Source organism: Silurus aristotelis (genome assembly GCF_946808225.1).
Source record: "Silurus aristotelis genome assembly, chromosome: 1".
Taxonomy (NCBI): domain Eukaryota; kingdom Metazoa; phylum Chordata; class Actinopteri; order Siluriformes; family Siluridae; genus Silurus; species Silurus aristotelis.
This window is the reverse complement of record NC_139574.1, coordinates 26459494-26484115: the sequence shown is the minus strand read 5'-3', so window position 1 is coordinate 26484115 and position 24622 is coordinate 26459494. Positions and strand designations below refer to the sequence as shown.

Sequence of the window (24622 nt, the reverse complement as noted above, 5' to 3'; positions counted from 1 at the left end):
AATATTGCATAATTTACCAATTAACTAAAACAATGTAAATTATCTTGAAAATTATCTTGAATCTTGAAAATCTTAAAGCTCATGCAAGATTTTATTTGTAAGTGTTCATTAACAAAAATAATTCTGACGTAATTTGATGCGCCAATGATCTGAAACTTTATTTTTAATTAGTGTTCTTACAAGTTCAAAACACACACAAACACACACACACACACACACACACACACACACACACACACACACACACACACACACATATATATATATATATATATATATATATATATATATATATATATATATATATATATATATATATATATATATATATATATATATGAAATGAAATGAAAATGAAAATGAAAATGAAAATGAAAATGAAATGAAATATATATGAATATGAATATATAGAATTTCTACTGAACACTTACAAATAAAATCTTGCATGAGCTTTAAGCGCCACCTAGTGTTTACTGTGGATTTTTATCTGGAGCTTCCTCGTGTATTCTTCTAAAAAAAGAATGAGGTAGAAGCTTACTTAGTACATTTCCTTTCCTGGGGTGCTAACATTATCTTTTGCATGTATAACTTGTCCATATAAAGCAGAAATGTGCATACATTGTACTATAACTAGTGCACCAAGATGTAATCCGTTTTATTGCCCAGTGTAAAAAAAAGTTATCGCCCAATTTGGTGTATGTATTAAAGCTTCAAAGATAAATTTACATTTCTAGGTGAGAAAAAAATACATACAAACATTATATACAAAACCTTTCAAAAAATTTACCATGCCTTTTTTTTTTTACTGAAAATGTGATGAGACTTAATTGAGACAATGAGACTTGTATGACCGTATCTGTAATTGTTCAATACGTGTGAATGTGTTCTGAATTGTCCTTTCGTGTTTATAACGAGTTTGGTGAGGGAGGAGAATGCTGAGGATGGAGCTGCCAGGAAGGAGGAAAAGAGGAAGACCAAGAAGGAGGTTTATGGATGTGGTGAGGGAACACATGCAGGTAGCTGGTTTGAAAGATGCAGATGTAGAGGACAGGGGGGTATGGAGACGAATGATCCGCTGTGACGACCGCTAACAGGAGCAGCCGAAAGAAGAAGAAGAAGAAGAAGAAGAAGAAGAAGAGGAAAAATATTATTATTTACAAGTATAGTTTTGTCTTCATGCTCTATGTTGAGTATTGGGTTTCACTATTTATAAACATACATTTGCATATATATATATATATATATATATATATATATATATATATGTGTGTGTGTGTGTGTGTGTGTGTGTGTGTTTTTTTTGGGGGGGGTACACATCTTGTGAATAAAAACAATTTTAAAAACTACATGTTCTACATAATTATGAAGGTAATCCGAGATCTGATCATATATTCTTTCATTTCTTGGATTAGTATGTATAATATAATAATATAATAAAATGAGAAATAAAACAATTGATTTTACAGCTCATCAGTTTCCTAAATGTAAGCAGATCTCTTCCACGTTGTAAATGCCTCCACATTCTAAGAAGCGCCGCTGCCTGTCCTAACCAATCAGACCCTTTCTTACTAGGTCTATAGAGTCCGCCTAGCCAATCAACGCTCGTGTTTTTGCTGCACCGTGTGGCGGTAATGTTATGGAGTTTTCTTACCCCTGTGCTTTAGTAGCTAACTAAAGGAAATGCTTGACCTGGTGGAAGTTTTAAAGTTACACGGATAGTCTTTATCAGCGCGGAGGAGTCGGAGAAAGAAGCTCTTATTTGCCTGAGAGCCACAGAGACCGTCAGAAAATGGTGGTTCTCAAAATCAGAGACCAGGTGAGTGATGCCTGAATAATTTAGCCAGCTAAGCTAGCTACCTACAGAGCCCCGCTAGCTAAAACATGGCACTGAATTGAGTCCGCGGCGAAACTTATTTCTTCTGTAGCTTCGTCCTGTCCAAGGCTCATCGGTCCTCCGTGTCCTATTAAGGTTTATTGGGCGGTGTGATTGTAGAACTCGGTATGATGTGAATACGCGGTAAGGAGCTAACGTGGCTAAGTTAACGTGCACCATGCGTAACTGGGTCGCCACAAGCCGGGCTAGCAATGCAGCTAGCTCGGCTATTTGTACGCAGGCCACGAGTCACGCGGTTTAGAAAGTGGAGTAAGTGTTTCAATTAATAGCTGGGGAAATATAATAGTTGATGATCGCACTTGTATCTGTTAACATGGGGTTCATCCAGCATGGATCATTCAGGGTTGAAGGTCTAATCTGTCAGACTAACATTAGCCTCACTCTCCTGTTCATCTCTTTGAACGTCCTGAAGCTGCTATGAGCTCTTGTGCTCACTCACAAATTGGTTTCTGGATCAGCGTGGATCTGTTTTTTCTTCTTCTAATCACACACTTTCAGCTTTGTGTACGATCTTATTCTCATGTGTAGCCATATATTTACTCGAAGCTGAATATGCACTCACTGGAACCTAATAATGCACTTAGGTAACATCTAGGCGCACTTTGTAGGTGAGCAGTTACTGACTGAAGCCCATCTGTTGCCTACGCATAATTTCACCACCCCCTTCTACCCTGTTTAACACGAAACGTGTGTGGATGACTGTTGGTATGAGTGTATCAGGCATGTAGGTGATGTGAAAGTAGTTAAAGTTCCACTGGCATTGCTGGCTGGGGTGATGTGGTTTTAAAGTTTGCACAAAATTAGTAAAAAAAGTTTTAATGTGTGACTTACAGGGTTAAAAGAGAGTTGCAGCAGGACATGTTATGGAGTATAAAAAGGAATGAGAGAAGTGCATTTTCGCAGTCAGCTATGAGGAACATCCTTCAGATTGACTAATCTTAAAACATGGTTATGTGATCGCTTATCTGTGATCCGCATATTCAAGATTCAAGATTAGAAATGAGTCAAGATTAGAAAGGAGTTTATTAGAGGGACAGCCCATGTAGGATGTTTTGGTGACAGGGTGAGGGAGGCGAGATTTGAGATAGTTTGGACATGTGCAGAGGAGGGACATGGGGTATATCGGTAGGAGAATGCTGAGGATGGAGCTACCAGGAAGGAGGAAAAGGGCCAATGAGGAGTTTTATGGATGTGGTGAGGGAAGACATGCAGGTAGTTGGTGTGAAAGAGGCAGATGTAGAGGACAGGGGGGTATGGAGACGGATGATCCGCTGTGGTGACCCCTAATGGGAGAAGCCGAAAGAAGAAGAAGAACAAAAGGTTATGTTTGCTATACACCTAATAGCATACATGTAGTCCAACTGACTATCGTGCACAGGTCTTCACTTCCAGTCCTGCACAGTTACTTCAGTTTCTTTCTTCTTTTTTTTTTAGCAAGAACATTAAAATGCCTCATTTTAGCTCTCATAAGTAGTGCTGTATCTACTGTTGTTTCACTACTGAGAATAAATATCTCTCAGGGATTAATAGTTATCTATCCATCGATTGGTCTGTCTGTTGTGGTTTACATTGATGGAAGCCATTGTGACATTGTGTTCCTGACAGCCGAAGGATAGTCAGCATCTTTATTCCTACAGTGATCTATATTGTAGATGGACCTGATCAAATGGCCAGTGAGTGCAGGTACAGGCTAGATGGATACCTAAACTGGCATCTTGGTGTGTATGTATGTATATATATATATATATATATATATATATATATATATTGGTTGAATCCAACATCAGGCACTGAATCAAATGGATTTAAATGTAAAAAGGTTACAGAATGATAGTATTTTTATTTTAAGGGAAATCTTTAAGTATAGTTAAACCCACCTTCCACTTTATTTAGCATAGCAGCACATAAAACCATGTAGGTACAGTTCAGAAACCAATGTTCAAACAAACATGGAATTAGAGATCAATGTGGTGTCACTGAGTTTGACTGTGGTGAGGATGCTGCTGGCACACAGACAGGTTTGTATATTTCTCTTCAGTTTTTCAAGTCTCGAGTTTATATGCAGAAAATAACGATAAAAAAATCTCAGAACCCACCAGTCAGTGACTGAACTTACATTTACTCCCATTCTTAAGTTTACTGTGAACATTAACCAAAGCCCTTAAGCTGTATCTGAATCATTTAGTGCAATGGACATGACATAAAGTAAATAGTGAGTGTATATGCACAAAGGGTCGTTTATCAGTAGGCATCCCTTCTGCTGGCTCAGATCTTCACACTCTTCGGCACGGTTGTTCCTTTGTTTTCAGTTACATTGATCAATAACGATGAGAACGAATGGAGTAACTAGATCTTTTTTGTGTTTCGAAGCATCAAAGCTCAGCGTTGTACGCGCACGTGTGTGTGTGTCTGTGTATACATGTGTATGTGTTTACACCAGACAGAGTACAATGGCAGCATGAAGAGCCACCGAAGTGCCTTCACCATGGTGATAGTCATAGCTAGTGGAGCTCTTCCAAGGAGACAGAAACGTGATGGGAGCATTTGAAAAGGCACAAAGAGGAGGCGTATGTGGGAGGATTAGGGCTGTGTGTGACAAAACAGTGCTTTGTTTTAGCTTACCATGATCAGCCTGCACTAATGGAGCCTTTTCAAACGCTTGCTGATCTCAGCTGGAGCTTTGGCTGCATCTTCAGCCCTTTCTTAATAAATGGAATTAAAGACACGAATAAGGACGGCTTCTGTACAGTGAAGCATGCTGAATTTCATCATTGTGTTTTTTTTGAACCTTCAAAGATCTGTACTGTAATAATGTGTCTTAATAACAGTAAGTCCACACTAAGAATAGATAGTATTTCCGTCATTAATGTAATTCTGCTAACAGTTATTAAGGCTGTGGAGAGCAAGTCACAGGCGGGTTAATTTCGGAGGCCAATGTGTCATCCGTCTTCAGAGATTAGCATCAGCCAATGTGTTTTTTTATTAATGGGAATTTGCAGTGAAGTGACTTTTTTGTTGTTGTTGTTGTTTAAGTTATCTGGCGTTCGTGCGGAAATCCTGTCCGGCAAGCTCTTTAAATAGCATAGTTTTAAAAGAAAATGTCTTCTGAGAAGAGAAAAAGAACTTGTTTGTGTGAAAGAAAGCTTGGCATTTCCACCTTCGTGTCAGAGGCTACTGCTACTGCTGCTTTGTTACTTTACTTTTATCAAAACACATCGACATCCTTAATAAAATATACTGAATGTATCGAACAATTGCTACAGTTATGCGCTGGCTAACAGCTAAGCATTCAGGTCATATCAGAGACACGATGACGGAACGAAAAAAACAAAAAAACCCCAAAGGGAACGTTCTATCTAGTGCATGCCACAGCTGATAAAAACTGGTGTTTATCACAGAGCTATCTATTCACATTTTTTTGTTGCTGCACATGCCTGATGACTTGTGACTTGACTGATACAATTGTACAGAGTGTTGAGGAATAAAAATAAAGGCTCTTACACAAGCACCGTCATGGTGCATGTTTGCAAAGGCTTGTTTATTGTTAAATATTAGCATCGGTTTGTTGGTTTGGTACTGCTTTCTATTCCTACACGTCTGTCCCGGAGTTAATTATTATCCCAATCTCATAATGTGATGTTCCATATTAAACAAGCAGAACGGCTAGAATGCTATTATCGAAAATGATTACGAATTATTTGACTTTGTTATGAGGGGAAAATAGTAGAGGTTAGTAGTATGTGGGCCCAAAGGCAAGCAGTACACATGCAGTCATGGCTGTTTGACAATAATGAATCCCTCCATTCTGGATTGAGATTTCAGTTTTTTTCTTATTTTACTCATTCACGTGTTCAGCAGACTACAAAGCCGTACCCTGCTGGTGAAAAGCTGGGCCGATTGCTGACATGATCACAGCTTTGTGAGACCAGTGTGCTCATCCATGCATTTGAGTGATCAGTGTTGCTGCGTCAGTGCTGTGTTTGCAGAAGTTGGCTGACTGTACAACCTGCTTCCGTGATAATCAAGAAGTTGTTGGCAGGAACAACTATTGTGCGTTCTGCCAGTACCACTTAGGCTAGTGCCTCTTAATTACAGTATTGTTTTTGTGGTCTATCAGATGAGCTTGCTGACATACAACTTTAAAGATGAACTAGCGGTTCTAACCGTTTTGGTTGGGGACAAATATAGGACAAGTGTGTATAATATATATATATATATATATATATATATATATATATATATATATATATATATATATATATATATATATATATATATTTATATATGTATTTAAATATATATTTAAAGGTTGGCATCTTTGAAAAACCAGGCATGAAGCAGTAACATACTTCAGATGGGATTCCAGGCCATAAAATGCACATGTTCACAAACTTATTCAGACCCAGGGGCAATTTATCTTGTGCATGTTTTTGGGAGGTTGGAAGACTGGAGAACCACAGCAAGGGTGAACATGCTAAACTCTACCCACAATTAACCAAGCAAAGGACCAAAGCCAAACCAAACAAGGAATAAGAGGCTGTAGGGTGTTACTGTGACTTTGCCTTACCCTCTATATCACACCACCCCCTATTGGACTGTTTCTGCATTTAGTTCTTATCAACAAATGAGTTTGTTGTAATGCATGTCTGTGTTAAAAGTTCTACACTGTTCCTGGACATACAAAAGTCTGTGGATGCCTAACATTAGAGACATTGTTTGCCAGGGTAAAAGTTGTTCTAACCCTGAATCCAACCCCACTGAACTCCTCAGGGATGACGCCGCACCTTCTCTCTTGGTGTCTTAAGTATCTGACCTGATTATTGCTCATGTAACCGAATGGGCGAATCTTTAAAGCAGTGCACCAAAATCCAGTGGAAAGTCCTGCCAGAAAAGTGGAAGGAACCACTTTGTGTTAGATGCTCAGGTGTCTATATATTTTTGAGCATATGAATGATGATGAATCCACAGTACTTCAGGGATATGGATAGAATGAATAAGCGTTTTCTCTGCTTTAGGATGGATCATGTAGTGCACTGAGCACACTGCATTTGCCATGGTGCTAGCAGAACTCCTCTACGATATCTAGATTTAGAATAAATCCTGTTGCCTTAAGAAATATTGTCTCTCATGCAGGAGCAAAAAGTGCTGATCAAAAAGGAAGTGCAGAGGAACGGATCCAGATCGAAGTTTTAGGCTCCCAAGTGAGCAGTGTGAATGAGCCTTTCCTAGCGAATCCGTCAAGTTCATGTTACGAACAGACTGCGACAGCTAAAAGAATGTCTGGTGTGTCATCACATATCATTGTCAATGAGAAAATGGTATTGATTTTTAAATCACATTTATCTAGCAGTTGTATTTTGGCACCGAAAATGCCGTGTGTGGTTACTGTAACCTGGAATACTCCCGTTGGCTAAACAGGCAGCGGATTGAGCTGCGTTTATAATAAATGTGGACAAACAAGGCAGGACACCCAGCATCTATTTTAACAATTCAGTTCAGTAGATAGGCTGATGCATTCTGACCGAATTTATTTCACCAGACATGTTGGTCATATGTTATTTCTATTAATGCACATAGTATGAGAGCTGAGTGTACCAGAGTGGAGCTGTGCAGCAATTTATAATTTGTATAATGATACATTTTTATGATTCTTTATTGTTCAGGAGTTAAGAAGATGGTAAATCTTTAACAGCTCCATTCACTGTTTTTTTTTTTTTTTTTTTTTTTTTTTTGTTATTTTGTTTTTGTATTTTTTTACAGATTATACCTAGGCAGTAGTCTAGTGGTTAGGATGCGGCGCTCTCACCGCTGTGGCCCGGTTCGATCCCCGGTCAGGGAACCGACCCCAGCCACTCTCAGTGCCGGTCCCAAGCCTGGATAAATGGGGAGGGTTGCGTTAGGAAGGGCACCCAGCGTAAAAACGTGCCAAATCAAACATGCGGATGATCCGCTGTGGCGACCCCTAATGGGAGAAGCCGAAAGAAAGTTTATACCCAGGCAGTAGTCAATATACCCAAATGCACTGCCCAAATTTCACTTATGTGTGGGGAAAACCCTGTGTACTGTCATCTGTGATTTTACAGATCAGATAGATCTTTAAATTATATTTGTGATGACATGAATCCGATTGATATTAAAATAAAAGGCAGATAAATTTTTTTCCCCAGGCTTGCATGCCTACTCCTCATTGACTTTGTACACACTCATGCTAATGTTTTCTTCCTGGTATGGCACATGAGGAACACGAAGAGAAAGCTAACCATTTTGAGTTCACAAGTTGAAATTAAGTTCATGTCTTTTGCAATATTGTGATTCATTAGTATCAGTCATTTGACAGGGAAAAAAACAAGGGACTAATTCCTGTAAAGGACAACATTTTTGCCTTCCATAATCCTGCATCGAAATCAAGTGATCGTCCCAGCCTGAAACATCACAAACATTTAGTGTTTACAAATAGCTCAGTGGAAAAATCATTCAACACGATTCTTGACACATTTCGTCTGAGTCATGTTAAGGAGCCATCTGATTTCTGTTGGTTTTTCTTGACATTGCTTTTTTAATTAATTGTGTGTTGTTGTTTTTTTTCCTTTATTTATTTATTTTATTTTTTTGAGTACTCTGATCAGAGTATTGTTGTTTAAATGTAAACAGCAACATAACATTTGCAGTAAATGCTTTTTCCATAAATGCTTTAAAGATTGATGTATAAAGAAATAACTCTGCGAATTTACCCTTTTTTTTTTTTTTTTTTTTTTTTTTTTAGCCGCCCCTGCTAAAAGCTATTTTCAACGTTGACCCTGATGAAGTACGCTCCCTTATATTTAAGAAAGAGGATGTAAATGTACAGGTATGGTTTTAGTCTTTGGAATTCTTTTAATAGGACATTTCTTCTCAAAAACCTTGTTTTGAGAAAATTGGATGACAAAAAAAAGAAATACGATCAAATAAGAACATCGGTTCTTTTTAATGGTCCAGTCAAAATTATTTATTTATTTATTTATTTATTTAGACGTTTGGTTGCTTAGAACTTTTGGGCATTTCTGCTTTTATTTTTCTTTGCAAAGTGGAGTCACTCAGTGTCTTCCTGTATACTGTAGGATAATGAGAAGAGGACTCCCCTTCATGCTGCTGCCTACCTAGGAGACGCTGAAATCATAGAGCTCCTGATTTTATCAGGTGTGTGCAAGCTAATTTTGCTCTGATAAAGAAGATACAAAGACTGTATATTAGTCCCATGATCCCACTTCTGTTTAGTTTGTTATAGTGAATGGTTGTCTTTCTGTAGGGGCCAGAGTAAATGCCAAAGACAACAAGTGGTTGACTCCTCTGCATCGAGCAGTAGCCTCATGCAGTGAGGTAAAGCTTTCTGCAAATTTCACTCCAGTTTCTGTATCTAGTGCACAGCACAAAATGCACACTGGACCTCCTGCATTAACACGAGCTGCTGTGTGTTTCCTTCATGTTCACTTTGCAGGAGGCAGTGCAGGTGCTGTTGAAGCACTCTGCTGACGTGAACGCACGGGATAAAAACTGGCAGACGCCACTGCACGTAGCCGCGGCCAACAAAGCAGTGCGCTGTGCTGAGGCGCTGGTGCCTTTGCTGAGCAATGTGAATGTGTCAGACCGAGCAGGCCGCACTGCGCTGCACCATGCTGCCTTCAGTGGCCATCTTGAGGTCAGTGCACATTTTCCTGATATGACTTTCAGTTTTTTTTTCCCCCATTGGAAATCCTCAATGCATATAATTTAATTAGAGTGTAGATATGTCATAGATTTTTCCTTTCAGATGGTAAGATTACTGCTGTCCAGAGGTGCGAACATTAACGCGTTTGACAAAAAGGACCGGCGAGCGATCCACTGGGCCGCATACATGGGTAAGATTCTGTCTTTTCTTCAACCTCTTTTGATCTCGTGTTAGATTTACAAATTCCGTACAGTATAAAGTTTTGCACCGTGATGCGAAATTTCTTTCTCTGTCCATTTTAGGTCATTTGGAGGTGGTGAAGCTGTTAGTGTCTCATGGTGCCGAGGTGACATGTAAAGATAAGAAGGCCTATACACCTCTGCATGCAGCAGCCTCTAGTGGGATGATTAGCGTGGTCAAATACTTGTTAGACCTGGGAGTGGATGTGAGTCTCCTGACTTTACAGTACATAGAAAATATGAATAGATGTAGGATGATGCTACTAGAAACAACAGTAAAAAAAAAACCAAAAAAAAAACCCAAGTTCATCATTAGGTTGGTTAACATGTATAGAGTCCAACAGTCTGCTTGTTTAAATTGATGGTAAAGAGTGTTTGTTAACTGCATCATCCTGCCTGTAATGCTATTGATTTCACTTGTAAAATTTGCATAGGAGTGTTGCAATATCTTCCGGGTTTGCCATTTTCAAACTGAAATGACAAATAGTCTATGAATTTAGCCACCAGGACTAGTAGAAGATCATCATGCTGTGGATGGCTTTTTGCATTTGTGTGTGATTTTGAAGAGTGGGTATAAAGTGCAAACTCCAGATGTGAACCATGGTTTTTAAAAATAAAAAAAACGATAAAGAAAAAAATAATACTATTGAATTCACACATGGTAGGTTATACTCTATGTTTACAGATCTGTGTTACACCCTGGGTGTGTCCTGTTGTTTTTAAAATATTTCATAAATTTTTAAATGGGTCATTGGAATTTTTGTACAATTTCTTTTGTTTAATTGTTCTCACTGAATTTGCTGTCTGTAGATCAATGAGCCAAATGCATACGGGAACACACCGCTGCATGTGGCCTGCTATAATGGGCAGGATGTGGTGGTGAACGAGCTCATTGAATGTGGGGCCAACGTCAACCAGGTGAACGAGAAGGGGTTTGCGCCGCTTCACTTTACGGCTGCCTCGCGGCACGGTGCGCTCTGTCTCGAGCTGCTTGTAGGGAACGGAGCCGACGTCAACATCAAGGTCAGAAGCCTGCACAGACGACGCTTTTCTGATATCATGCATGCCAAAGCCTGTCTTACTGTACTGTCATTTTTACTTTACAAGGTCTGATCATGGAATGGAATTTGAATGAGCAAATTTCAGTTCTGTCTAACATATAAATGTATTTATTTATTTTTTTTTTAGAGCAAAGATGGGAAGACTCCCTTGCACATGACTGCAATTCATGGGAGATTTTCTCGATCACAAGCAATCATTCAAAACGGTGGGTAATTAATAATCCATAAAAACATTTTTCTTATGACTATCTTGAAATCCAGGTTTGATGTATGAACCTTCAATTAGACACATGTATGCCCATAATCGCATGTATGCACCCCGATGCAATCTTTTTTGTTTTTGCTCATCCACCTAAAGGTTTGAGTGCTGAGATACAATTTCTTTTTACCACAGTTGTAAAGAGTAATTATTCAAATTACTGTACACTACCGGTCTACTCAAACTGATCTGGTCATTCGTTCTAAATGCTTTCATCAGCACACAGGGATTCAAACACAGACACTCTGGTCAAATGATGTTTTTTTTTTGTTTGTTTCCTTTCCCATTATTTAGTTTAAACCATAGAAACTGTTGTGGGTGAAGATCCCAGGAGATCAGTGGATTTTGAAAATGGTTTCTGGTGTATAAAGTGTTTCAACACGGGGTTTATTGCTCATTCAAAATTTTGTTTTCGGTAGATGTGTTCCCTTGTCCATTCACAAAATAACGAGTTGTCTTTGTGGTTACATGTGCAGGTGCTGCAATAGACTGTGAAGATAAAAACGGCAACACACCCCTACACATTGCAGCACGATATGGACACGAGCTCCTCATCAACACACTCATTACCAATGGAGCCGACACCTCAAAGTGAGTGGGTCCTCTCAGCCCTTTACCACTGCTCCTGTTCCAAGATCTGTTGATCTGCCCTGTTGATTTGCACTGCGAGCACGATGCATGTAAATAGATGAATCTAGGGTGAATCTGAATACACACTCAAACTGTATGAGTTTTGCAGCTACCTAATCAGCCAATCTTATGGTAGCAGTGAAAAGCAAAATATCATTCAGATACAGGTCAAGAGCTTCAATGAATGTTTACATTAAACTTCAGAATGAACATAATCTCTGTGATTTTGATTGAGGCAAGATTGTTGGTACTGTTGTGTATAAAAATCCCAGGAATCAGCACTTATAGAATTAGTCAAACCAGTCAGTTTGGCATTAACAATCATGCCACAGTTGTAATTACTGATATTTACTATGTAGGTCCACATAATATGACTATACTACTATTACTACAGATATTATTCTGTTTATTTGTAATTTCCTTCCATTTTTAGAACGCAGTTAGTTTACATATGTTGATATAAGTAACAAAATATTTTAACGTTTACTTTACGTCCTGGCTCCTTTCGTCTTTCTTTTTGTGACATCAAATATAAAAAAATAAATAAATAATAAAAAGCCTTAATTTCAATTTTCTTTTCTTCCTGGCCCTCCTATTCTTACAGAAATGAAACACAAAGATTCCAACATGTATCAGTGAAATTAAACATGATTGCATGAATGTATTATATCTACTGTTTATTTATTTTGGGGTCATTTCTTATGTTTTGTAGGCGGGGTGTCCATGGCATGTTTCCTCTGCATTTAGCCGCACTTAGTGGCTTTTCCGACTGCTGCCGTAAACTGCTGTCCTCTGGTAAATTGTTTCTCCAATAATTTAGTCCACCAACTCGAGTTAAATCCACCCTAGCGTTGTAAATCTAACACAGAATAGTTGATGCCTAGAAAGTCTCAGTTTAGTTAATGTGATATTAATGTTAACATGATTAACAGCTATAATAAGTTACAGTTTAAGGCCTCATTTAAAACGCATAGCTTACGGTATATAAACCCTAGCTCTATCTAACAGTGTTAGGTTTTTGGGATCCACTCCAGCATACTTTGCATCTCTGCATTAGTCTCTCGTGTAGGTTTCGTTGTCAGTGCACCGACTCCTTTTCCTCTTTCGCAGGCTTTGATATAGACACTCCTGATGATTTTGGAAGGACATGTTTACATGCTGCCGCAGCTGGAGGGTCAGAGTTTTTACCGTTTTCTTCTTTCTGAAGTATGTGTAACTTTGAAACATTTTGGGAGCTTGCGGTATTAATGCAAACTTGAATTTATCTCTACAGGAATCTGGATTGTCTCAATCTTCTCCTCAATACAGGGGCGGATTTTAACAAGAAGGACAGTTTTGGGAGGTGAGAAGTTATTTTTCTGATCCCAACTGTCTAGATTATCTACCAAGGTCTATTTTGTAACTTTACGGACAGGCGGAGTGTATAGATCATGCTCCCTGTCATGTTCCTTTCCTTTTTTTTCCCATGTAAATTCACCATTAAATGCTTACTGTTTGCCTGATGTCTCACATAGGAGAGTTTGTACTGTCTTCTAGAAAAGTGCTGAGCATCTCCTAAAAGTTTCTAAAAGAATATTCATGATGATTATAATCAAAACTCTTTTCATAACACCGTTGTTTTTACTTTTACATCCCATGTTTTTCCCAGGACGCCTTTGCACTATGCAGCTGCAAACTGTAACTATCAGTGCCTATTTGCTATGGTGGGTTCAGGAGCCAGCGTGAATGACCTGGACAAAAGGGGCTGCACGCCTCTGCACTATGCTGCTGCTTCTGACTCTGATGGAAAGTGAGTTACTGGATTTGTTTCTGAGGAGCAGCACATAACTTTTAACAGCATGTCTTTTGTATTTAGATTTTGGTATATATAATGAATTTGTTCCTGTTAGGTGCCTGGAATATTTGCTGAGGAATGACGCTAACCCAGGGATCCGAGACAATCAGGGTTATAATGCAGTGCACTACGCATCTGCATATGGACACCGGCTGTGTCTCGAGCTGGTAAGACTGATCTTTGATATCGAAAAGAACATTGTGGATCTAAATGCAGCTTCTTTTTATTTCTTTATTTTTTAAAAGATGTTTTTTTGTTTCTTTCAGATTGCAAGTGAAACCCCTTTAGATGTTGTGAGTACTAGTTATCGCGTTTCTGTAAAATGTATTGACATTTACTTTAAACGTATCTATCTATCACATTTGTCTGCTAGCTAATGGAGACCTCGGGGACTGATATCCTCAATGATTCTGATGTTCGAGCTCCAGTTAGTCCACTTCATCTCTCTGTAAGTACATATGTGGAAATGTAATAGTATCCTATATCTAAAGAGGGAAACAAACTGCAGATCTGCCAACCTTCACACATTTCATTATAACATTGCATTTACATGGTATCTTAAGTATACACCAGTCTGGATTATCACACAGTAATAATCCTAAAGGGCATAACTCCTTCAATCAGCAGAAGAAGCCTTCATTCTCATTGAAGCAGGAATTTTTGAGTATTTGTTCTGTGTTTTCAATACTCGGATATTAAACGTGACTTCATGGAACCTTCCTGTATTTCATAGGATGACTCTCTTGCGTGTCCAGTTGCCTTGAATTTATTTGTATTTTTTTTTTTACCTCTTTGAGAATTGCACTGAAGCATACACACCTCACTTTCATTGAGGTGAACAGTGAATGTTTTAAGTGTATTAAGATGAATTAAATATATCCAATAAAGCAGTGGTCCCCAACCCCCAGGCCGCACAGAAAGAATACATAACTTACATTATTTCCGTTTTATTTATTATCTGATTCTGAACGATGTTTTATTTTAGAAAATTACCGGATTCTCTCCGTCACATCTGTCTATGATTCACTCTTGATGCATGTCTTATCTCCATCCGCTACCTTCTTAAAGGGGCTGCTTCGGCCGCTAATACATTAGCGCTAAATTGAAACACCCAAGTGAGCAAAATGAACAAAAAAACAACACACTGGATTCACGTTTATTATTATATTTATAAAATACCAGTTTTTATGCCAGTCGTATCATTTTATTTTGTTGTATTTATCCCCCACACCTTGAAGGCCGGTCCGTGAAAATATTGTCTGACATTTAACCGGTCAATGGCACAAAAAATGTTGGGGACCACTGCTATAAAGTCTACCAATTAATTGTTTGACTTGGCCAACATTTGAAAAGTTAATTTTTTTAATGATTGGCTAAAATGTTAGCTACTAAAAAATCCAAAATCTGGCAAAACAGCAATTCATGTTTTCAGTAGCCAAGAAGCTGGTAATTTGACCTGATAATGGATAAAATAGAGATACAGAGAAACCATATTTACGACTTTACAAAAAATCCTAAGGATCATAGGGTTTCAATGTAATAGTCAACGCTTCATGTCTTGCTTCATGTGAGATGGTTTAATGGTGTGTGTGTTTGTGTAAAAGAACGGAGAGTGTGTTTATATGGATTACTGATTATTCTCTCTATATGATTAGCAGCTCTGATACTTTTCCCACTTGTTCCTAGTGCTCTTGTTTGTATTACTACATTTGCTGTATACTTCGTCACTGGTGATTTAGAGAGTTTATTTTTTTTTTTTTTTTGAATTATATTTGTGTAATCATATTTCTTATTGCATGTAAATGGTTTCAATTCTAATCAGAATACTTTATTTATCCCCTAGGGAAATTTCCTGTGTCAGGTCACTCAATGTGTACAAAAATATTGGTGCTGTTATTTAATGTATTCAAATATGCATAATATTTAATGTTAGAGTCTTATGCTTGTGCTGTTTCTCCTCAGGCATATCATGGGCATCACCAAGCCCTGGAGGTGCTCGTGCAGTCTCTGCTGGATCTGGATGTGAGAACTGCGCAGGGCCACACGCCGCTTGACCTAGCTGCTTTTAAAGGCCACGTGGAGTGTGTGGATGTTCTTATTAATCAAGGAGCCTCCATCCTTGTGAAGGACTATACTCACAAACGCACTCCTATCCACGCAGCAGGTATTCATCAAGATTCATCTTCATTTTTCCAGTACATTTCCAGAAGGGATTGCATTAGACAGACCAAGACCAGCGTCTGTGTGTTTAGCAGATTATAATGAATTTATCACTTTTAGTTTGGAAGACGTTTTGCTAAGACTGGCATAAGAGAGAATTAGTTGAATAACAGAAAGCCAGCACTGTTAACAAAGTGAATTAACATTATCTACACATTATGACAGGACTCACTGTAATTGGGTAGAGATTACAGCTGAAGTGCAAATAAACTGAGTTTAGCCTACAAGTAAACAGTTTGTTTTGAATCTGCAATCAGTATGATCTTATGTAAACATAACCACTGTGTTCTTCTTTTTGTAGCCACAAACGGCCATTCTGACTGTCTGCGTTTATTGATTGGAAATGCTGACATACAGAGTGCAGTGGACATTCAGGATGGGAATGGGCAGTAAGTTATTCGTTTAGTTTTTTTTTTTCTTGTCAAATTACGGTGCAATCTATGATGAAATATTAGTTATGTTACAGTAACAAGATTTCTTTTTGTCTGGAGGGATTCTGATGCAGTTATTCAAGCTCTAAACTGCATTCAATACAGGCTTTAAGCTGCTTATCAAACAACATATTTCCTCTTTGAAAGGGCAGATCATCTTTGGAAAAAAGTTCCGCGATTGTTCATTAGAATGTGGTACACAATAGATGTTTTTGAGCCTTGCAGGTGCAGTTGAGCATAAAAGACTATAGTCATAGCCAAGTGATCAAAACACACGTATTGCCACAGTGACTAGAAAAATGCGTCAATAGAAAGTTATTACATAACCCACTGGGCGGAAAGTGCTCTACAATTCCAGTGTAAACAAGAGTGAATCTAAGCTAATCTGTCGGATTTGAGAAGCCCTGTCTCTGATCTTACTGTATTTTTTTGTTTGTTTTTTTCCAGGACACCTCTGATGCTGGCTGTGTTAAGTGGTCATACAGACTGTGTGTATTCTTTGCTTAATAAAGGAGCCAGTGTAGAAGCCAAAGACAAGTGGGGCCGCACTGCTTTACACAGAGGGGTAAATTCCTCTTTTTGTAGACACAAATACTCATCAAACAAAGGCCACATTTCCCGTATAAGGAAGTCTTTTAGATTCACCAATAGTTTTTCTGTTTTGCATTTCTGTAGGCAACAGCGACACTGTATCTGTATCTCTTAAGTAATATTTCTATCTGTAACTGGTATGCCTTTTTTTTTTTATTTTTTTTTTTATTATTATTATTACTACTTAGACATTTTTAATTGAGTTCAGGACTTTTTTTTTTTTTTTTTTGCAGTTTAATTGAATTTGCCTACAATCCTTTCTATTAACTTATTTTGTAAAATAGAATAAAAGACAGTTAGCCTAATTTAAACCAGCACACCTTGGCCAGACAGTTAGATTAGTATCCACTGTAAAGGTTTCATATTTGAAATCTAACCTACAATGGTTACAAATACAGATTTAAATATGAAGTCAAAGGAAAGCTTTGCATAGTCTTCATTAGGTCTACTGCTTTTAATAAATGCTTTTTTCTAAGCCTAAACCATTTTTGCATTTATTAAAAGCAGTAGACCTAATGAAGACTATGCAAAGCTTTCCTTTGACTTCATATTTAAATCTGTATTTGTAACCATTGTAGGTTAGATTTCTGGTTTCGCAATCATTTTATTCTTGCATTTATGAGTGTATTGGTGGCATATCCAGGCAGTGACTGGGCATGAAGAGTGTGTGGAGGCCTTGCTGCAGCACAGCGCCAATTTCATGGTGCGAGACTGTAGAGGGCGCTCTCCTGTACATTTGGCTGCTGCCTGTGGCCACGTGGGGGTTTTGGGTGGTCTGCTTCATGCAGCTCAGTCTTTGGATTCCGTCCCTGTCATCACAGACCAGCAGGGATACACACCTCTACATTGGGCCTGTTATAATGGTGAGTACAGAAATACACAGATTTCTCTCACACAATAATGACAAGGTTATGTAATGTTTTATCAGTGCAAATGGGTCTGTCGTTTGGGCCATATGTCAGTTCTTTCTCTGTCGTCTATTGTTCTTTCTAGGCCATGACACGTGTGTTGAAGTGCTGCTGGAACAGGAGCTGTTTCACAAGGCAGACGGGAACTCCTTCAGCCCGCTCCATTGTGCTGTGTAAGTCTGAGCATTGGTGATGTGGATTAGGCAAAAGATTAAGAACTCGCTCACTAATACGAAGCTCAATGGCATTTTTAATTGTAGGATAAATGACAATGAGGGAGCAGCAGAAATGTTGATTGACACGCTGGGTCCTATGATCGTCAGTGCTGCCGACTCTAAAAACAGGCAAGACGGCAAATAGTTCATGGTCGCTTCTTTTTCATATATAACATTATTATAGCATAATATTCTCCTTCTGTTCCGAAGACTACATTTACGACTTGCAACCCTTTTCTAAGCCTAAACCATTTTTGCATGACTGAATTAAATTGAATCGGTGTTAACTCGGACCCTCATACAGCACTATAACAACTAGGACATGTATAGTATAACAAATTAATTCTGGCTGCATTTATTGTGCTATATTTTTTAGGACTCCACTACATGCTGCCGCATTCACTGATCACGTGGAGTGTCTGCAACTTCTGCTAGCCCACAACGCCCAGGTAAATTGTGTCGACTCTGGTGGCAAAACCCCGCTCATGATGGCTGCTGAAAACGGACAAACAAACGCAGTGGGTAAGGCATGCCTAAAGCAGAAACTGTCTGTTCTTTTTTTGGCTTGAAATCCAGTGAGTGGTATGAATGGTTTCTAAAGTGGAAACAGCAGCATTTCTATTGGATTAGACCTGGCGCTCAAACACACGTGTTCCAGAGAACATGACATCTGACTTTTGGCCAGTCTGCGTATGATGGTCAGGGGTGCACAGACTTTTGGCCATATCGTGTACATCTGTGGGTTGGAGGTTATGATTTATATGTAGTCATTTGAAAAGTGAAATGATTTATCTTTTAGATATGTCTTTTTTTTTTTTTTTTTTTTTTTTTGTAATTACTGCAAATAGAGTTATTAAAAAGCCTTTTCAACACCAGTATGAAGAAATTGGTTATGAAATGTTCTATTTGGCAAAATTTGTATTAAACTTAGCAATTGTTATTACCATGTTTATTGCTTCACAAAAAAGAAGCTGTCACAACTTCCAATTTTGTCACTTTTTTTCAGAACCACACACCACAAAGTCCCATCTACTTTATTATGCCACCTATTAGTGGGTGGGAAACATTGGGCAGCTACTGAACATTTTTGTCCTCAAAATTTTTGTGTTCGAAGCAGGACAAATGGGCAAGCGTAAGGATTTGAGCAAGTATGACAAGGACCATATTGTGATGGCTAGACGTGTCAGAGCATCTCCAAAACTGCAGCTCTCGGTCAAAAGTTGTCCAAGGAAGAAATAGTGGTGAACTGACAACAGGGTCATGGGTGGCAGAGGCTCATTGATGCACTTGGGGAGCGAAGGCTGGATGAGCTCCTGTAGCTACTTTTTAAAGAGCAATACTAAAAATACAAGAGAAAATAAAAAAATAAATAAAATGGACAAGCAATTTGTTTCCTTTATAGAAATTTGTATATTTTTATCATTGAAAATGCATTCAAGAATAGCTGTGAAAACTGACCCCATTTAGTGGATTTAATAAAAAAAATTAAAATGCAAATACAGATATAAAAATATTTTACATTTTCGGGACCAACACGATATTTAGCAGGTGGTCATAATGTTATGCCTGATGTGTATATCAAAGATTATTTGTGGTCAGAAAAGAAATGTATTTACAAATGCATGGTTGAAAAAGCATTTTCTTATTAACACCTTCATTTGAACCAAGTCCTGACTGTACTGCTGTAATGTATACATGAAAATGTTTATATAATTCACTGTGTCTTGTCTGTCTGTGTCAGAGCTGTTGGTGAGCAGTGCAAAAGCAGACCTGACCTTGCAGGATGCCAATAAAAACACTGCACTACACCTGGCCTGCAGTAAGGTTAGTCACGCACACAAACACGCACAAGAATTTATTACTTTTATTTCATTCAAAAATGATGCAGTGTATGCCCATTTAGATTTGCTATAAAGATGCAGAGTATGCAGAAGGAGTAGACACACATGCTCAGAGAAGGACTCTGTTTTCTAATTTCTTTCTTTCTTTTATTTATTTTTTAAGAAAGAATTTGTGTAGATTTCAAATAAAATGGCATTTATAAGATATACCTTTATTCGTCCCACAGTGGGGAAATTTCCAGCAATTCCCACATATGGAATGATGGAGCCTTTTAAAAAAAAAATTATTTTTATTTATTTCTTTTTTTTATTATAAAATGTTAGTAGTGATTAACGTTTTCACATTCTCGTGTGCTTCATGATTGAGCTTCACCCAGGAAGCTTTTCTTGAATTTCCCAAAATGCACGTGTTTTAAGGGCATTGTGGCTTAAAGAGGATTAGAGGGTAAATTCAGTATATTGAGAACTGTGTGCAAAGAGAAATAAACATCATACAATCATGGTTTTCAGGCAGTTATTAGCTTAGTTCATGTAGGGTATCAAACGGAATATGTGCAAACAAAAATCTGATCATGATTTCGGTGAAGCCGTTATTAGGTCCCCACAGTCAAGTAAACAGTAATAGTAGTAAAGAATTATAGATATTCTATAGCTTTTAGATATTACATACACAAAATAAATATTCCAGTATGTATACACTGTAATTCTATGTACTGTAATTCTCCTCCTCTGTAGGGACATGAGACCAGTGCCTTGTTGATTTTAGAGAAGATCACAGACCGAAATCTCATCAACTCCACCAACGCAGCTTTACAAACGTATGTATGACTCTTGTTACAACAGCTTGTTACCGAGTGAACTTCATAGCACAGTGTATGACTTTGAATCATTCTGTGTGTAGGCCGCTGCACGTGGCTGCCAGAAACGGGCTAACGGTTGTGGTACAGGAGTTGCTAGCCAAGGGTGCAAGCGTGCTAGCTGTTGATGAAAACGGTAACCGGTGTTTGTAAATAAAGCATATTAGAGATTTCATAGCGTTTTGATTTGTGTGAATACAATGCATTAATACTGGTAAATAAATCTCCCTTTTCTAGGTTACACACCTGCCCTGGCCTGTGCCCCAAACAAAGACGTGGCAGATTGCCTGGCTCTCATCCTAGCCACCATGATGCCTGTATCACCCAGCAGTGGTACAGTGCCCAGCCTGCCATTCAGTACCCTCAACCATTATACTAGCCCAGCCAAGAGCGCCACATTCGACAGCTTGCCCATGCTGCGCAGCGGACACAGTACCTACTGCACCTTCAACAGCATTGGGCAGCACGGCTTCTACAAAGACGACGAGCTCAATGACTCCGACTCGGAGACGTACTGAGAGAGGGAGAAAGAGATGTTGCATCCTGTCCTTAATCACCTGGAGGCAGCCTAGTCCTAGCAGCTGGCCACTGCACTGAGCCTTAAGTCTCTCAACCATCCGCCACACACACACACACACACACACACACACACACACACAGACACACTCTTTGAAACACTTGTAAAGGCCCAGCAGCCCCCAGCCCCCTTCAATCTGCCTCAATCTCAACCAGCACCTTTTCAGCAGATACCTCAGCGTCCTTCTGCTTCTTTCGTCCAACGTCTTGCCTCCAAATTGCTCTGGACAGCCGGATCAGCCGAGCGGCCTCCCTACATGGCAATAAAGCATAACGAATAAGCCCGGGGACCAATGTTTTGTAGATGTAGTTTGAAACTGATTCCTTTTCTCTTAAAGGAAGCTCTTTTTCAACTGGTTTTTGAAAAAAACGAGGGCAGGTTTTAAATTGTCCCATGAGAAGAAGACACGGCTGATTGTGAAGCTTTCAAAGAGATCTCTCGCGCACACTTGATTCCACAATTGCTACTTTGCATAGGGGGAAACAGATGATTTATTTTTAAAAAAAACAGAATTTTACTACATGTCTATGTCTTATGTACTTCTGAGGGGGGGTGGGGGGGGGGATCATAGCATTTTCTTCTATTTTCAAATCACAGAGCCAGTGGAGAAAAAAGAAATATTAGCATTACAATGCTAATGGCGTTGGGCATGAAGTGCAAGCTAAACATTACTGTCTCCTTAAAAAAATAAATTATTCTTTTTACCTGTTGTATTTATTTTTAGTTTCCACATTTCATCATCTTGTGCCTTCACATCTTGCTGTGTGGATGCAGGAAAGTAGGGGCAGTTTGGAGAACAAAAACTATGATGCACAAATGAAACACTATGTTTATATTATAAACTAAAAGCACTGAAACTGAACTGTAAGCAAACATCTCCCAGCATGCTTTGCTCTGAATGAAGAACACTGTGTAAACCAATGGTAGGACAGCATCTGGTCTCTTTGTATGGTGAAATATGAATATGTTCTATATTTTCCTTGCTCTTATCTGTTTTTGGCTTGCTTTGATTAGCTAATCACTTGATCCTTGGTATGTCATAAAGTTATTTGTCTTTTCTCACGTTGATTTTGGAATGACTCGAAACTGGATTTTCATCTCGGTTTAAATTTTTTTTTGGCTGAATGGACGTGAAGCAGTGTTATGCTTTTGTGCAGAATAGCCAAAAGTGTAGCTGGCAAAGTGACTGCTCCCTGTCGTTCAGTACAAGAGCTTCATGTATATTTTATGGTTGGCTGAATAAAGAAATGTGATTTCATTTTTGTGTTTTGCATGAGTCATGCCCAGTTTCAACTGCTGATGTAGCTTATAAAATAATGCTATATGGTGTAATGCAAATATAATAAGGTTTCCTTTAAAAAAAAAAAAAATGTTAGAGCCCTTGACCTCAACTACTTAGTTGTGTTTTCTAAAAGTTTTTAGAGAATAGGCTGTGGCTTTAACCAATCAGATTTCAAGTTTGGTGACTCAGCGGCCAAAAATCAGATGTTCAATAACATCTGCATTTTCACATCCTTTAATTGGATGGTCAAAGAGCGCACTAGATAGCTTGCAACCTGTATCTGTAGCAAACTGCACAAGCTAAAATCTATTCATGTGGATTTAATAACTGCTTTTTTTATTACACAACAGCTGACAGAAGAAGAAATAGATTTTGTTGCATATATACATACAGTACAGAACATTTTTAAGAAAAGCTGGATGTCGTGAGAAAAGATCTACCAAAACAGTTCAAAGAAGTTGTAAATTTTTTTAAATGAACCATTTATGGTTATTATTTAACCATAATGCATGGGAATAAAAGTACAAACATTTTTCAATATTGATGCTTCTGCTAGAGAGTATGTATATGGGCAGCGCAGCTGTGGCTGCAGTGAAAGAAGACTTGTTGGGTTTCTTGATATAGTAATGGCCTTCAATCTTAAATCAAAAGATAAAGATCAACCAAACATCTCAGCCAACATTTTCCTCTTTCACAATTGCCTTCTGAAAATAATTAATACATCCCAGGATTAATAGAACGTTGATGAAGATCTAAGTATAGTGACTCATTCTTTTTTTTTCTTATCTCAAATGATAAAAGAAAAGAAAAGCACAGAAAAAGAAAGTTCCTCATGTATAAGCTTTAGTCATTAGTGGTCAGAATTCTCTGCACACCTCTCTCACTGCCCAGGAAATATGAACCTGCATTCTCTGTCCTTAATGGGGTTTTTCTACCATAGTCTGCATATCTTTCAAAGGGCAAATTCATGTACATCATTATTAACGGTGATATTCTGATGAGTGAGACGTTAATGACAGTCATATCATCTCTCAATGCTGCATTAATTATAACACAAAAAAACATGTGACCTTCAATTATTTCAAAAGGAACTACTAATTTTATCTGGATGGTGAGAATACTTCATTAAGGCTATGCCTGTGAGTATAAAAGGGTAGAAAGGAGGGATAGGAAGAGAAGCACAGAAAATTCACCTGCAATTCAACGCTGAAGACTAATATTAAAAAACAATGTAAGTGCTACTTCTGATTCTCACTGAGGAAGGGTGTAAGTAGCTGAAGATGATCTTTAATGTATGTGTGTGTATATGTGTGTGTGCACTAGGTTGACTATATTGGTTTTAGCAGCATTGTTCATGGTCTCACTTGAAATGGATCCCTCGAGTACAGAAGAATGGAAATCTCTGAGCAATCCAAAAAGCAGGATGTTGGTGAGCTGAACACCTTCTGATCGTTAATACTCTTTATGTACCTGACATCATCAGCTGTGTTTTGTAATATTGTTGACTCCTTTAACATGTTGATGCATTGGATTATGCCTTATTATGTGTTGGGTTATTTGGATAAAGGGAGGATAAATACAAGTATATATCGAAGAAAAAATCCGTTTCTGGTTTTTGGCAATAGCCTGCCAGTCATGGATTTGGCAGAAAAGGCTTTTCTTCTTCTTCTTCATCTTCTTTTTTTTCTTCTTCTTATTAATCCACATTGTCTCCAGTTTTTTCAGATTCTACAGTCATATCTTGATGGTCGAGGAGCACAAACTGAAGGCAAAAAAATACAAATGGTAGAAGATGGAGACAGCAATCTGGCATATACTGCACTGGACAAATACAACAACCTTCTCTACAATGGCCTTTTTTATGTTGAATAGCATCAGCTCAGCTGTGATATATTATTATATCTGTAATGATCAGATATATCGAACATATTATGCATTGTTTGATTTGGTTAGTAATAGATACCTCATAAAACTTATAGCCGCTTGAACCCTAGTGTCAGAGTTGTTTATAGTGAATTTACATGGCTTTATGCTTCTTATTGTTATATTTAAGAGGATGGGACGTTTTTCTTGTCAAAGAATTAAGGATTGTATAATAA

General features: G+C 38.2%; 1 protein-coding gene across 2 annotated transcripts; it reads left to right on the top strand.

Moving 5' to 3' along the window:
• The first annotated feature begins 1571 nt into the window (after positions 1-1571).
• On the top strand, positions 1572-22499 carry ankrd28b (ankyrin repeat domain 28b). Of its 2 annotated transcripts, none has more exons than XM_083559031.1 (28): positions 1572-1816; positions 8658-8741; positions 8992-9070; positions 9180-9250; positions 9369-9569; positions 9681-9768; positions 9881-10023; positions 10628-10840; positions 11006-11084; positions 11614-11728; positions 12480-12562; positions 12878-12941; positions 13041-13109; positions 13416-13556; positions 13657-13768; positions 13868-13894; positions 13975-14049; positions 15564-15765; positions 16123-16210; positions 16700-16817; positions 17487-17706; positions 17837-17924; positions 18012-18095; positions 18343-18488; positions 19708-19790; positions 20543-20625; positions 20709-20800; positions 20902-22499. In XM_083559031.1, the coding sequence occupies exons 1-28, from the start codon at positions 1790-1792 to the stop codon at positions 21180-21182; spliced, it is 3156 nt and encodes a 1051-aa protein (XP_083415157.1). In that variant the 5' UTR covers positions 1572-1789; the 3' UTR covers positions 21183-22499. The 2 variants fall into 2 exon arrangements, with proteins under 2 accessions (XP_083415157.1, XP_083415156.1); XM_083559030.1 differs by having other exon boundaries at positions 1605-1816; positions 13847-13894.
• Positions 22500-24622: the final 2123 nt, after the last annotated feature.